Source organism: Branchiostoma floridae, chromosome 2, assembly GCF_000003815.2.
Source record: "Branchiostoma floridae strain S238N-H82 chromosome 2, Bfl_VNyyK, whole genome shotgun sequence".
Taxonomy (NCBI): domain Eukaryota; kingdom Metazoa; phylum Chordata; class Leptocardii; order Amphioxiformes; family Branchiostomatidae; genus Branchiostoma; species Branchiostoma floridae.
The window spans coordinates 8,087,979-8,103,574 of record NC_049980.1 but is presented as its reverse complement, the minus strand read 5'-3'; the positions used below and the strand labels follow the sequence as shown (position 1 = coordinate 8,103,574).

The 15,596-nt window shown below is 42.5% G+C and overlaps 2 protein-coding genes across 3 annotated transcripts in view; one reads left to right on the top strand and one right to left on the bottom strand.

Annotated features, from left to right (window-relative positions):
• The window catches only part of LOC118410049 (gamma-tubulin complex component 4-like), a 40,220-nt gene extending 28,431 nt beyond the window's left edge, over nt 1-11,789 (bottom strand). The window contains exons 1-14 of one of the 2 annotated variants that reach the window (XM_035811522.1): nt 11,590-11,789; nt 10,795-10,936; nt 10,134-10,237; nt 9,640-9,693; nt 9,029-9,165; nt 8,219-8,324; nt 7,132-7,224; nt 3,212-3,380; nt 2,626-2,750; nt 2,446-2,496; nt 2,066-2,171; nt 1,619-1,723; nt 1,037-1,145; nt 497-674 (exon numbers count right to left, since the gene is read on the bottom strand). In XM_035811522.1, coding sequence (XP_035667415.1) covers nt 497-674; nt 1,037-1,145; nt 1,619-1,723; nt 2,066-2,171; nt 2,446-2,496; nt 2,626-2,750; nt 3,212-3,380; nt 7,132-7,224; nt 8,219-8,324; nt 9,029-9,165; nt 9,640-9,693; nt 10,134-10,237; nt 10,795-10,936; nt 11,590-11,664 — 1,554 coding nt within the window. In that variant the 5' untranslated portion in view covers nt 11,665-11,789. The remainder of the gene's footprint in view (nt 1-496; nt 675-1,036; nt 1,146-1,618; nt 1,724-2,065; nt 2,172-2,445; nt 2,497-2,625; nt 2,751-3,211; nt 3,381-7,131; nt 7,225-8,218; nt 8,325-9,028; nt 9,166-9,639; nt 9,694-10,133; nt 10,238-10,794; nt 10,937-11,589) is intronic. The other variant, XM_035811523.1, reaches the window with a different exon arrangement.
• Nucleotides 11,790-12,837: 1,048 nt separating this feature from the next.
• Nucleotides 12,838-15,596, top strand: part of LOC118410484 (pro-cathepsin H-like) — a 4,195-nt gene continuing 1,436 nt past the window's right edge. Inside the window, 3 exon segments of the mRNA XM_035812223.1 lie at nt 12,838-13,154; nt 14,312-14,498; nt 14,981-15,123. Coding sequence (XP_035668116.1) covers nt 12,903-13,154; nt 14,312-14,498; nt 14,981-15,123 — 582 coding nt within the window. The 5' untranslated portion in view covers nt 12,838-12,902.

Here is a 15,596-nt window from a genome sequence, read left to right as displayed (position 1 = left end):
AAAATTATGAAAAGTAGAGAGAGTGAAGAAACTGAAACCCGGCTGTTCTTAAAGCTGGAGTGATATCCGTCATTCCCATATACGGCTTTTCTGCTTTAGATCCATTTTCTTGAAGAGACGGCCTCTCGACTTGGGGGTGCGCAGCCTCGATTTGAGACCCCAAATAAACTGGGGTGTGCACCGTTAGGTTTCCTGAGTTACTGGGCATAGTGCTGAATGGCAGCCGCTCCAGACCCTTGCGACAGTCGTATATTGAGGTCACCAGAGTCAGCTCCGAATAGTAGCCACTCCAGGCCCTTGCAATTTATCCCCACGACTGTAAGCTCCTCACAATTCAGCCCCTAGCTCTGAAGGGAGAGTTATCAGCCCACCCAATAACTTATAGCTGTCTCATATAGGAGTGCAGTCCATTGAGACACTAGCAGAATATACCTTGATTGGTTATGCTTGTGGCTAGTAGTAGCGTCAAGAAACTGTTACACCTATGTACATGTACCTGCAGATAGTACTGTAAGTTGTCCAGTAGGAATGCCATGTGTGTTCGGAGCTGCCATTTGGCCACGTCTGACTGCTCAGAGGCCAGGTGTTTCCCTTCCATCTGCAGTGCCCAGCAGTGCTGCAGTTCTAGCTGAACTCTCTTCACACTGAGCAGGAATCTGAACATGGTGTTGTACCTAACAGAAAAATCATCCTTTTAGTTTCCTTGCACGGGTCGACCCACTGGACAGAGCCACATGGAAGCGTGGTGAGAAGACTAGCCGACTGCTGCCAACACCTGCGTCAGGGACTCCAGCAGCATTTATAATTCAAACAACGGATAGTGAGTGAGTGAGACCTTGAATATTCTTTCCCAGCCAAAAGAAGGTGGCATTTGCTTTTGAACAGTGACATCAATTCACACAAATGACATACTGATACAGTCCCGTGTAATTATGTTGAGCTGTATATTTTTAACTACATGTACCTGGGCTCAGTAGAAAGTGCATCCCAGAAGAATCAATGAGTAAAATCTTTTAAAGACCCACAGGCCACTTACTTGTCTAGTACAGCTTCAGTGAAGAGAATATGCAGTGGCCACTGCACGGAGTAGGAGAGACCCAACACACCCCACCCACTCTCCCCAGATGGTATGGGTCCTGAAGGTTCTGCAATAAATAGTTCAGTAAGTAGTAAATCAAGTCCTTAGAAAGGAAATCAATCCTTGAAATGACAATCTACAACCATGCTGCACATGTATTCAGTGATGGCAGGACTTACTAATACTCCTGTCACATTGTCATCGGGCGTATCGATAGAAGATCGACCATCTTTAAGAGCGACAGAGGGTTGCATGTATTTTTCAACTGAAAACCGTCCATCACATATACGCCATACTTTGTACCTTGTACAATTGTTGTGCAATAAAGTTATTATCATAAGCAAGGCTCGACGATTGCCGCAGAATCGTCGTCCGATTGATTTTTGCCAAATATGACGGATATGAGGACATCAAACTGTCTTCTGGTCACTCTGTCATAATCATGTACAGTACTAGCTTAACCTGAGAACAATACATAACAAATGGTTCTTGTGGCATTTGGGAACGTTATGTGATAAAGGGGTGAAAAGAATACTGTACTTTTCTGTCCTTTTCCCTTGGTCTGCACAGAAAGACGAAACTGTGTGACTTCATCATCATCCAGCAGCACATCCCTGGCAGCCTGCAGGAATGCTGCATTCACATCTGAGGAAGCCAAGAATGTCAAACTTTAGTTAGTTAAAGTCCTTCCCACACCAGATGGTGCATAGGGTGATGCCTATCTCTGTTTCAGTAGCCCTGGGCCACACAACATTGTGCAATCTTTGGTATGTCTCGCCATGGATGAACTCACAACTTACCAAATGCAAGGCAAACACTCTACCCACTCAGCTATTGCACCGGTCTATGTGAATCTTACTTTTCCTGAAATTGACTAATTTGCCACTTCGAGAAAGCAAGGTTGTGTTGATACAACTGGATAAGATGTCATTTTACATGCAGGGTGTCAGCAAGACACCCACGGTACATAATTTGATAACAGTTTACCATGTTCAGTGACATTTGTGGGAGGGCCTCTGAGAATGCTCTGTGCACAGTCGATGAAAGCCAGGTACAGCTCCCCGCGCCCCAGGAGGTAGAAATCCTTCATCAACTGTCAAGAAGGACAAAAAGGTTTGTATTCCAAGGTCGGATGTCAATATTACATAAATAGACATACATACATGATGGCAGTCATGCAAGTTGAGGTTCATACTTTCACTCACTCACAGACTCACTCTCCGGTTTAACGTCTGTTGTTTCCCATCCTGTGGGGGTTAGATGTTACACTTTTTTCCCTTTCCATAATGATTTTCGCTCAATTTTCTTGTTGACTAAAAGGGTGCATAAACACTACTGACATAACTGAGGAAACACATCACACCTACCTTCAGGTGTCCAATTAGATCTGCCTCCTCAACAACTAATTTCCACAAATGCTGAAAGAAAAAAAAAACAAGCATCTAGATATGGTTTTCAACTTCTTCCTTGTAAGAAATTCGTGTACTCCATGATGATAACAACATACATTTATGCTACAATGATTATGAGCAAAGCACAAGGTATACCTCGGCCACACTTTTCCGAATCCTGTCAATCACAGATTCAAAAGCTGCCAGGTTGAACAGAGGGGCCTTGGAGAGCTGATGAAGCTCTTCAGCAAACTGGTCCTCACTGTTTTTCAAAATGGAACCTGTACATTAAAAGAAACAGATACTGATTAGCATTTGTATTTTTTTGCCACAAGTCCCCTAGCCCAATTGTCCCAGGCAAGTGAAAGTGCTGATTGGGCAAGCTCATGTCCTACCCCACTTGCCCGATAAGATTTTTCCATGGATGAAATATTGATACACTTGTTACATTTCTAATAAATTTTTAATAAAATGAGAGAAATGCACTCGTATATGATCCCGTGATAGCATTTTACTCTTCTTGCGTATTTCTAGTGATATACTTCAACATACAGAGACATTGAAAAAGAATGCTGTCTTTGAAATTTTGCTTCCCAACACATCCAACCACAATTATTATTAGTTTATGTACCAGTCAAGATCAATAGAAAGAATGGTTCAAGATTGGACAAAGCTGATATTTATAATTTATCATTAAGTTAAGCTTCCATCTGTAATTTGACAAACAGTCCCTGATGTTCACCTGTTCTTTTCATGGCGGGCCTGTCCTTGTCGTGCTCAAACATCTGGATACTCTCCCCTACAAACAGGATCTTCTCAGCCAGCCTGACAGGGATGTAGGAGGGCAGCATCTCTGGTCTCAGGGCAAACTGTACATACGTCTTCCTCTCCTCTTCTTCTCCTGCTATTTGCTGTCATACAATCAGATGCACAGTTTTGAAGATTAGAAATACAAGGATGAAGACTTTTTCACAGTTACTCTGCCTAGCAAAACTTTCAACTTGTATCAAATCATATCATGGCACTGAGTTTAAAGGAATGACAGGGCTTGACATTAATTTTCTTAACCTAAAAAATTGGGTCACCAAAAAATTTTTGCACCAAAAAAATATTTGGGTGCACCATTGCACCCACAGAAAAAAAAAATTGGGTGCACAGTGCAAATTCTAGGTGCACCGAGGCAAACATGCACCCAGTATTTTGAGCCATGAATGAAGACTGATGGTTGCCTGCAATTTTTGGTGTTAATGTATAGTCATGCATGCATGTAGCTCAGCTTTAATTTTCTAACTTTACCCCTCCTTTTCTTACATGTTCCATTTTTATGAGCAATATTTCTCCGTATAAAAGCATAACATCACAAACATGCAGTTTTAGCTATTGTATTCAAACAACACATGAGGCAAAATTGTCTGTATGATTTTATTGGACATTTTATTCTCTGCAGCACACAAAAAGTCATTTCAATAGCTAAAATCAATTCCTCTAAACTCCTACACCAGCTTTGGTGCATCCCCATGAGCATTATGGGACACTGACAGAACATCAGAAGGGTTTGGCTCTGCAAAGGCCAAGCTAGTTATCTTTTTAAAAATTTCCAATCACTTCCTTATAACAGCAACTTGAGCCATCTACTCTATCTTATTGATGTATACAACTTTATATTGAATTTCACAAATCACAAATTTCCTCATAGAATCAATACGGTCACATGTTGGATATCAAATGTCAACATGCCTGTCACCTATAGCTAAAACTAACTCAAAATTTATCTCATACAAAAGTGCCATCTAATGTTATCTTCCACACAATTTCTAGATCAGATTTGATCTTGTGCAGCCTTGTTTCCACGTGCTCCTTGTCCTCTGCTACAATTTTCTCTCCAAACCTTGACATGAAGTTTGCGGGGTCCCACTGAGTCTGCAGTTCTTTGTACTTAGCCTGCTTCTCTTTCAAAGTGTCCATCTTCCTTACACCTAAGATCCTGCTAGAGATGTTGTCCGCAACGTCAGCTCCACTGTCTGTGATGAAGTCTTCCTCCAGCCATGAAGGCCAGGGGATGTCATGAAAGCTCACAGCCGGCGAGTCACGTTGATAGTTGATAAACTTCAGCCACTTCTCCAGTTTAACCCGAGCTGTTCTTTCTATCTCCAGGAGCTTTTCTTTACTCTTCTGAGTTATGAGCATCTGCAGGTGTGGTGCCACGAGGGTAAACTGTGTGGAATATAATGCTGACTCCTTGTTGGAGTTACTGGGGTTGTAGAGGGCAGCCATTGTCATGAGTGGGTTCAGATATGCCCTGTCGTTGTCCATGAGAAAGATATGCTCCTCCACAGGAATGGCAAAGTAGGACGCCATGAAGGTAATAATCTCCTCCACTGTGGTGGACTGGCTGATGGGAACCTGCAGCTTTTCTGAAGACATTTGCCAAACCACATCCACTGTGGATGGAACTGTGGCGAGCATGTGTTGGCTAGATATCTTCCTCTGAAGGCACGTTCGCATTTCAATCATCCGCGCCAGCAAGGCCTTCCGAAACTGTTTACGCTTCTGATGTTGGTCTTGGATCAGTTTGAGGGCAAGCTGTAAGAAGTCTGTGTGCAACTGGTCCCTCTGCTCAATTTCCTCATAGGATGGCACATCAGGTATAGATGCGGTCTCTTCTTCATCTGATGATTCATCATCATGCTTTGTAGGTTTCGACTGTTGCTCAGTAATTCTTGAGTCAGATAGTGTCTTTGAACTTCCGTGATCTGCACTACTTGACAATAAAGACGGGTCTTCTTCAGTGCTACCTTTGTCATCTAATGAAGATGGCAAAATCTCACTTCTACATAGACTGGAATTCGTGGACATTTCTTCCGTGTAGAAGGTTTTGGTTGGAGTTGGTGTTGGTTGATCATCCTCAGACTGCAAATGCAGGTTTATCAGCTCTGGCTCAACACTAGACGTTCCTGACACTGATCCTGAGAAGTACATGGAGATTTGGCCATCCATACTGCGTGTTGACTGCCGTGATGAAATACCGATGCTTGTCCTATCTTCAGAAAACGTCACATCCGCACTTGGCAGTAGTGTGTCCGACTCAGTGTTACCAAATTCTGAACTTCCACTAAAACTAGGTGGCAAGGGACTTGCTGCAACTTGTGCTGTACTGGAAGAACTTGCGAGAGACACAGTCTTTGTGTCATCATTACTGAGCTCACTGTTACCCTCACTGCTTGGTGGTGTACTAGAGGACACACAAGTTCCCTGATCCATTTCTCCAGTAGACTGCTCTGGCACGGACTCCAAACATGGTTCCTTTGCTACACCTGTCTCACTGGAAGGGGTATCAACACTGCTTGCACCAGAAACCTGGACATCTTCTTTGTAACACCTGTCATCACTGGGTGGACCACTGCTGAAACGGAAGTCCACTGTTGGGAGAAACACACCTGTTCTCGTGGTTCTTTGGTCCTTTCCCAATTGGTTGGAAGCCATTTTGAGGACTGGTCAATTCAATGCCTCAATAGTCCTAAGATATCTGGTAACTTCAGACAACTGTTGCTAATTGAATTTGAATCCTTGGTGACTATAAAGTACCAGTTCTACAAGCAACAGTTAGGGATTAAGATGAGAGGATGGTATAATACAAATGATAAGAAAGTGTTGAATGTTATAAGATGTGGTACTGGGCACTGGCCCAAGACCATGACCTTACTGCATCAATGGTGTTGACACAGGAAGTTCCTAACATTGCAGCACCTTTTCACCATTCATTCCTTTTTTTTTCTCCACTTGAAACAGATACTCCCAGAGGTCAGTAACTGCTGTAACTGGATCCATCGTGGCATCTCAGGTGGCCAACTCAACTTCACAACAGGGTATAACAACTATATTGTTGGCATGGCAGGTTACTAGTAAAACATACAAGGTTGCCTTTCAGTGTTTTGTACCATTAGCACTGCCCATATCCATTGTGGACATCAGCCTTCCACCCTATCCATTGTTCACACACCAGATCTTATTACTCCAAGATGGTATATATTCAGGGGTAAATCGTGGTCAGAACTTGTGCAGCATAGTGCAATACCAAACCCCAACCAGCAGGGGGAGCTACATATGGTCAGAACACACCTTAGAAAATCAAAACAGTGGACTTGGTGTTGGGTGGCCATCTGCAACAAATGCCAGCTAGTATACAACTTGCAAAGGTATGGTATGTACACTGCCCAAGACTTTTATGGGTAGAATGATAAAATTGTTGGATTTCTGATTGTTTATCTGCTAACAATGTGCTATTAAATGTACAAATCATCAATCCAATAAATCAAATTTAACTTCTTAATTCCAAGAGGCTGTTGTGAATAGTGGTAGGGGATGACAGGCAGAGAAATTCTGCGAACTAGAAGTCTATCAAGGATAACTTACTTGAATCAATCAGTCTTTGGTTCAAGCAAGGATATTTAAGTCAAAAAAATCTCTCTGCATTGCAGCAGTGAATTGTTCCCACATTAAACTTTGTTTATTATTCAATTTTATGGACAATCTTGTGTATTGATGTTTGTAATGTCAGCCTCTGCTAACCCACAAGTATTGTATTGTCTTACAACCCCAATAAAATCAACTATTTCGGAAAACAAGGATGGAAGACAACCTAAAGAGAGACATCAAGCCTACCATGAGTTCTCTCAGCTGCTTCCCTGACAGCCCTCCGATCCCCAGGTCATCATCATCACCCTGGCTTCCTGCTCGGGCAGCATCTGCCAACACCTGCAGCATCAGCAACACAAAACATGTTAAGCACAACTAACCTGAAGCTCAGGTGTAATGAAACATAATGTGCAGAGATAAAAATGCAGTGCTCAAAATACTTTTTTCAGGCTGCACCATCAACATTTAAGGTTGCCCCACTTCCAAGTTAATGGTTATACATGTAATATCCATTATCTTTCCCATGTAACTACTTAATATGTTTTATCTTAATCAAGTGTAACAGTGGTGTTCAAGGACTGCTAAACCGAAGACGCCTAACGGCTTAAGCCTTTATGGCCGAACGGTTTGCACGTTCGATTTGTGATCCGGCTGCCCGGGTTTGGCGCGGGTTCGAATCCCGGGAGTCGGGGTGTTGTTTCTTTCTGTTCTTACTCGCCCCTCTGGTTGTTTCATTGGTTCCCATGCCGACCCTGTGATTAACAGGCTAGTATGTGCCACACAGGGATGTCGATCTCGGAGATTCGAGGACGAATCTTGAAAAGAAAAGGGGGAGTAGTGTAACAGTGGTGTTCAAGGACTGCTAAACCGAAGACGCCTAACGGCTTAAGCCCTTTGGCCGAACGGTTTGCACGTTCGATTTGTGATCCGGCTGCCCAGGTTCGGCGCGGGTTCGAATCCCGGGAGTCGGGGTGTTGTTTCTTTCTGTTCTTACTCGCCCCTCTGGTTGTTTCACAAGAAATAAATATAAAAGCTTATGCACGTAGGTGGGAGAAAAGTGGTGTTCCAATTGCAAAATTTCAGGTAGCACTATTGCTACCTCAGTACCTGGGTTTAAAATGAAGTTAAATGTGGTGGCGTTTACAAGTGTGCAAGGGGGTATTTTGAGTCTCATAGCCTTATTGAGATCATAGGGGTAGTGGGTTGTTCTCCACTGTGTCTAGGGTATGGTATTAGAAGGCGGAGCCCATCGCTCTCTTTCCACTGCATTTTAGTAGTTTTACCTTCCCAATTGACATATGTATGAATAGGAAGGTTTTGCCGCAGTACACACCTTTCCTTGGTGTATGAAGAACTCACTATATCTGTCCAACAGGAGTCCATGCAGCAGCCAGGCTGACAGTTGCTTGTAGAGCACTCCATGGCAATAGTACAGTATTCTGATGAAGTGAAGGTTTAGTCAGTGTTAACAACTATGATCATGTTACACTGTGGACATGGAGTAAACATTTGCTGGTTAAGAAAATACACAGACAATAAAAGGATCATACAAAGCTGAGCTACATTCAATGTTACCATATATGTGTTTGTAACTTATGAGACCAATTAAGTCCATGAGCCATAGCTGCAAGAAATAAAGGTGAAAGTGATCTCAAACCCACTAAAGAGGTGTCCACTGGTTGTGACAGTGGAGACAGACAGAATATACAGTATTTACAGGTTTATTGTACCAGAGAAATTCCCCTAGCTTTTTTCAACAAGGGCAATGAATGCTGACAACTCTGAACAGCTGAAAGTTGTGTCCTAGGGGTTGCAACCCTTTCTGGTAGCGTGCATGTCAGGTAAGCGACACGGCCAGAATCAAACCGATGGCTTCTAGTTCCAGAGTTAGGGCTGCTAACCACTGGACTGCGCACGCTACCATTATAGCCATAACTGCAATCGCTTACACTCAAAGTACAAATATATATATGCATAGAATCTTAAGGCCACACCAATTTAATTTCTTGGTTCACGGATTCGCTCGCTCCTATTTTTTGGAAAAAAAAATAAAAATAAAAATTACCACTCAGCAACAGTCTCATAACAGCAAAGCAACTCAATGAAACGTACCTATTACAGCTCAGCACAGTTTGTTACTTACATCTCCATGGCACTCCTGACCTCCGGCATCCCACAGAAGGAGTTTTTGTGCAGAATCTCCAGGATGTAACAGCCGTGTGCTCGCTGGCTCTCCACCTGTCTGATCACTGATGCAATGGCTGGGAATAGCAGCTTGTACTGGGAGGAACACATAACAGAAGGTCATTACTGCAAGAGGAGCTTAGAACTTATAACTGCATATTGACTGCATGATTGGAGCTCATACAAAATGTTACAATGTTAGTTTGTTATATCATAGTCAGAGCACATAGCTTGCAGAGCCTAACAAAAAAACATGATAATTTTCAGGCACGTAGTTGAGGATACCAAATGCACTGTACATAAATGAAGAAATCAAAGATGTAATTTTGTACATACTGGTAATGACATGTAACCTCCATTAACATTAAACCACCAGGTGACATAAATCTGCCACTTTGAACTCTCCACCAGGTATGCAAACTTTAGCTGTACAGAAGTGCAAATTATAGACTGGGGGATGTTGGGTTTGATATCTGTTTTCTACCTATCTTTCATGTGCCCGAGTCTCAGTAAATGTTACATATACAAATATGCTGTTCCTCCAAAACAACAAAAAATAAAGGAACTTACCTGCATCAGTTCAGTTTGGACGTGAAAGACGGTCAGCTGAGGGTCCTCCAGGATCTAACAAACAAATAGGAATGGTGAAAAGATTCTTTAGTGAAAGTTCTTACAAAAGTTATTTAATGTTTGAATCCAGAACTAGGATGAAAGCTTATCTGTGTCGAAGATCCATATCAAAGTTTAGCAAGTTTTGCTGGGGTTGAATGAAAGGGATAACCTGTCCAATTAGAGGTACACCAGTCAACAGAGACAGGGGCCAATATCGCTTACCAGGCAATTACAAAAATTCACAGGGTAATTGAATCATCACTCCTGAATAAAGTAAACTGATGTCCAACCAAAAATTCGAGGTACACAATTTCGCTGTGTTGAATGAAAGTTACAAACTTCATCACAGAAATCTGAATATTAAGCTCCAAGCAGATGTAAAGATCCGGATCATTCTCCATACAGCCAGATCCCTATATCTGCTGGAGAGTACATAAACCATCTAGACCTACCTCGCGCTCCAGGGTGAGCAGTGCCTGTCTGTAGGGTTCCAGAACTCTCTCCACTCCACTGCAGAACGCGATCAGGTACAGTCCATGGAGGTCGGAGGTGTGGGCTGAAATTAAATAAAAGGACAACTATCACCACAGGTTTAAAGTTAACTAAAAAGTTAGGTTCATAAGCCTTCTATAATATGCTAAATCTACAGCAAAGTCAAGGTCTTACCCATATTACACCAGTCCATCATAAATCACGACTCCCATAGCCATTTGAAAATTGAACTGAAAGTGGGCGTCCGGGTCTAGTCACCACCGCAAACTGTCAATTGCGCTCCATTGGGGATGTTAAAAAGGACACAGCATTGCCCATGCTACTGGTATGATTTTTACAAGCTACACAGGCACAGACAGCTAAATTAGATGCTTCCCCTCCTAACTTTGTGTTGCAAAGGCTGCATTTCCAGTGACATCACCATGTTAAAGGTAAACCAAACCTTTATCAGAACTTTTTGCAATTTGCATTGAATAACATTTATTCCAATGTGTCTCAAAGCCTTACAAAAATGTGTTCTGACTGTTAACATACTGGAAACATGAGCAACTGCTGCACCTACAATACAGCATCATTTTCCTACACCACAAGTATCACACATTCACTACTAATTTGACTTACCTTCCTCTGTACCAGGGTGAATTGGTGCCCCACCATACTTTGTTGTGAAGGCTTTGAACTTCATGTAGAACGTGCCAAGTTTACAAAGGGAAGACAGGATCTCTTGCTCGCTGGGATGGATGAATGGTAGATCTGGAACAACCTGAAAATACACACGTAAAAAATCCAAATAAACTGCCGTAGTCATGATCTGCAAGCAGATGTGTGGGGAATACAGAAAGATTGTGTGGATGCCAATTTTTCCCACACCTGTTTTTTTTTAAATCAAATCACACTGGGAAGAAAACCTTTCCATAAGTGTGTTGGGTTGTTTAAATGTGGTTCTCCTCTAACATACTGTTACATAGGACCTTCATTTTACATCCTATTAAAGGGATGTTCCTAACCAACCCAACTCAATTCCACCTGAGTGAAGTGAGGATATTTTGTGACATCGTGGCATGTCAGGGCATTCAAACCCTGGGCCTTTGGGTCATACCAACTTAACCATTATGCCACACGACAATACTGTCACTTTTACCCAAAGCAAATCTCGACATTTTTAGACAGTCAAAAAATGCACGAGATGTCAATTCATATCAGTTCTACGTATTTTCAACAGTGCATGTGGTTCTCTGTAACAATATTCCATACATTCTAGATGCATTTCTTAGCTAGTGCTAATAATCTTCCAGGTTCTAATGCTATTAGTAGTTTCTGTGACCTATTCTTTTAATAAATTTTATCACCGTAAAATAAAATGTCATAACGCCCCCCTCCCCCATCATCGAAAACAATCAAATTATTGAAACCAACCTCCAAACTACCGTCCTTCTCTACAAATATGTTGCCGGGGTATCCACTGAGGGCCAGTAGCACCTCGTGAAGCATGTTGTAGCTGTTTGTCGCCTACTACTGATGAAAAATGTACATAATCGTACAGTCAACCCTTCAAAAATACAAGTTCTGAATGGCGGGCGGGAAATCCCGATAGCTGGCCTGTGATTGGTGGAGGGAAAGTGAGTTACGTCATTTTCAACTTTGACCTGAGTTGATTTCAAGGGAATCCCCGATCTTGTCTAAAATCGGGCTTGGAGAGCTCAGATGTGGGGGAATTGATGATTCCGAAAATTGATGATTTCTTGCAAACCAGCGAATCAGTAGTATATTGTAGTTGTTTCTGCTTGTACGATTTTCTGACGTTATGTCGTTATCATAATAACCCTGGGCAGGTCAATATTTGCGCAGGTAACGCCCCCTTGTCTATGGTCACACCACATAAACAGCTTTCTGTCTTGCTTGAAGGCGTCAAGTTGGAAATTAGGTTCATTTACAAATGTGCGGAAATAGCCAAACTTTCTAACCAACAGCTAGACTCTAGCTACCAGTATCCACATGTCGCCAGAACACACTAAAGTAGTTAACGTTAGCCGACCAAAAAGTACAGTCTCTAAGTAACTGCCGGATAACTAAAATTTATAGTTTTTTTTATTTTTTTATTTAGCCAATTTGCACTACTACCATCTCCACTATTTTCCAGTGACATGTGGAGCCTGGTATATGGTAACCAACAGCTACGCCCAATGGTGACAATAAATAGTTGTTTATGCAGGGACTTATCCAAAGTTTCCCTTTGTCGCGGTAAAGGCGAAAACTTATATCGTAAATACACCTGCTGTATTGATACAGGTTACAATCGGGGCATAGGGGCGTATAACGTGATACTATGAAATGTAAAAGCTTGAGATGGAAGACTTGGGATCAAGGCAAAACCTGACATTGTCATCAATGTCATCCCAACAATGTGACCTTCCGTTTCCTGAAAAAAATCACGGGACTGTCAGCTGATCATTTGGAGACCCCCACGAGCCTTTGTTGTCGATTACATGCATCATTGATCAAGCTAACCTCTGTTATAACAGACCAAATTGTGCACGCCAGTCCTTTTGAAAATACGTTAACCGGGATCTTCGTCAACGCGCTGTGTATTCTGATATAAATATGAATTATTCTTTTCAGTAATGATCACAACCTCACACAAGTCTGCTATGGGACATTTATTGCACATTTTCACACACCCCTCCGATCCATTTGGTCCGTCCCCATTTTAACTACTCGAGCACTAAAAAATGGCTTGCCTTTTTCTGCTCGCTGTGGTCGGTTTTAGCGCCATTCTCGACCTATCCACGTCCGTACCTGTGGCAAGTCGAGACGATTTTCACCTTTGGATGAAGGAGAACGGAAAGACATACCAAGACGAGAAGGAGTTCGAGCGCAGGTTTGAAATTTTCTTGCAGAGCGCCGAGGAAGTGGCCGCTCACAATGCAGGTGGTCACTCCTACGAACTCGAGCTCAACAAGTTTGCAGACATGACGTTTGAGGTTTGTTCATCCAGTTTTGTTTTTATCTTATCTCACAGATATACCAGGACGGCAATCAAAAGGGAGAAAAAACACGTACAACTTCATTTCAAATGTTTAGAACTCTCGTCCATGAAAAGGGAGGACCCGGAAATGTTCTCTCTATCCCCACGTATGTGATTGATAGCTTGATACTAGAATAGATCTTCGTCAGTCGCTTACAACTGTGTGTTTTTCGTCGTTTCACCTTGATCAACTTTTTGCGCACCCATAAGACATACCCACACTCATACCCATTCTGTAGGTTAACCGCTACTAACGGTGGCATGCAATGAAATTCTCTTGAGTTATCCTTAAACAAAAATTTACATCACGAGACGCAATAAAAGTTCAATGACTTTTGAACTATGACGTAGTACACGCCACATAAACATGTCAGACGTGTTTGCATATTGACTATAAACTCCGTCTACAACCGGTTTCAGACGACCGTATATATTCAAGTCCGTATGAGGTCCGTATGGAGTTCTTAGCCTCTACCAATACAAGCTCCACAGGTCGCTGGAAAATTAGAAAATCATAGACACATAGCATGTCAGAGGAGTATGGTTTGCAACTAGCTGATTCTACTGGCATGTTATCTGACCAATTTCCATTATTTTTTTAGCGACTGTGGGGCCTTTTAGAGGCAAACCTCATACGGACTTGAATATATGCGCACGTGTGAACCCACCTTGTAGCACTCTGGCACTGTAGGGCACTTCAGATTTTTAATCATTATGAAATATGTCATGAACCATTCTGATATGTATTCTTCTATCAAATTACTTGTTTCAGTGCTGAGTCCCAATTGCAAAGTACTTTTTCTTATCTTGGGCCTATACGCATGCTTGTTTGTATATCATGCAAATTGTTGTCAAAGAGCTTTTTTTCAAATTCTAGAATATCCCGTTTAGAATTTGATCCGAAATGCCGACCCAATGCGCATTTTTGAGCTTCTTTTTTCCCCATCACGTTTCCGCAAAATCTAAATGTCACCCGGCTTACCTTCTATGAGATTTAAAGTAAAATAATGTCCTTGGTATGTTGCCTGTCTAGGCTCTAAGAGTGTCACTGAATTTGTGCAGCTAGCTATGATGCCCAAAAATGACGGAATCTTGTATTCTGTATGACACAAGGAATTTCGGGATGCGTACCTGATGACGACACCTCAGAACTGCTCGGCTACAGGGGAGAAGAAGGCGCGGGTCCAGTCCCGGGCCGGTCCCGTCCCGGCGAAGAAGGACTGGCGGGACAAACCCGGCGTGGTGTCCGGAGTCAAGGACCAGGGGCACTGTGGGTCCTGCTGGACATTTTCTGCAACAGGTGAGAGTCGAAATACATAGGAACAGGAACTGCACTGAATAACCTTAGAAAAGAGAGCTCAACGAGTGACGCTTGAACCTATTGACTTTGACGTTTGATTGTGATAAGCATATTTTCGTGATAGTGATGTGTGGTTAAAATATTAAAGCAAAATGTGCAGTTTACGTTACGTGTAGGTGAATTCCTGCAGTGACATACATAGTATAGTCATTCGAGGCTGCGACATCTGAGATTCCTAAACTAATTCAAAGATGAAAAGCGTCTTTTAAACCAATTAGGACATTGAGGGTCATTCAAATCCAACTTTGAAACGTGGAAAGGGGGACTTATAAAGCATCATTTCGGCAAGGAGATTTCATCTATCTACATGTGACGTTTCATGTTTCCACAGCCTTTTCCATAATGTGAATGCAATGTTTTAAAAATCACTCTCAAGTCCTATGCTAAAGTTGTTACCCCTGCTACTCTGATACGTTGCCCAGGTTGCCTGGAGTCTGTGACTGCCATCGCGTTCGGTGCCCCCATGAACCTGTCCGAGCAGCAGCTGGTCAGCTGTGCGCAGGGCTTCAACAACCACGGCTGTGAGGGCGGGCTGCCGTCACAAGCCTGGGAGTACGTCAAGTGAGTGGAACAGCTGAAGTAACTTGTGTTATCAGTGAGTTTCAGCAATAAAAGCTCCTTGGTTTTAGTGATCATACTCCCAAAATTGACTACGTACACCCCCAGATTGTATTTAAACTACCAGTACCAGACAAGCTTAAAGCTTGGTAATATGTCAAGTGAGTGGCACAACTTTTAAGTTACTTGTGTCAACTTGTGGGGTTTCAGTTCTCATGCGTCCGAATTGACGTTCTCGCCCAAGATGATGACCTATCAGTACCAAACACATACTAAGGCGTCACATTCCAAACCGGGGCCCGGTCTGGCAGCTTTTGAGAACGAAAGGTATTATATAAACGACACCAAAGTACACAAGACGTGAAGAGAATAGACTTAGACATAATGTGTGTGTATTATTACGTATACAAATCTATTTTTCGTTTCCACAAACAGCCCGGCCGGGCCCCGCCGATTGGAGATGTGACGTTTGTAAAAATG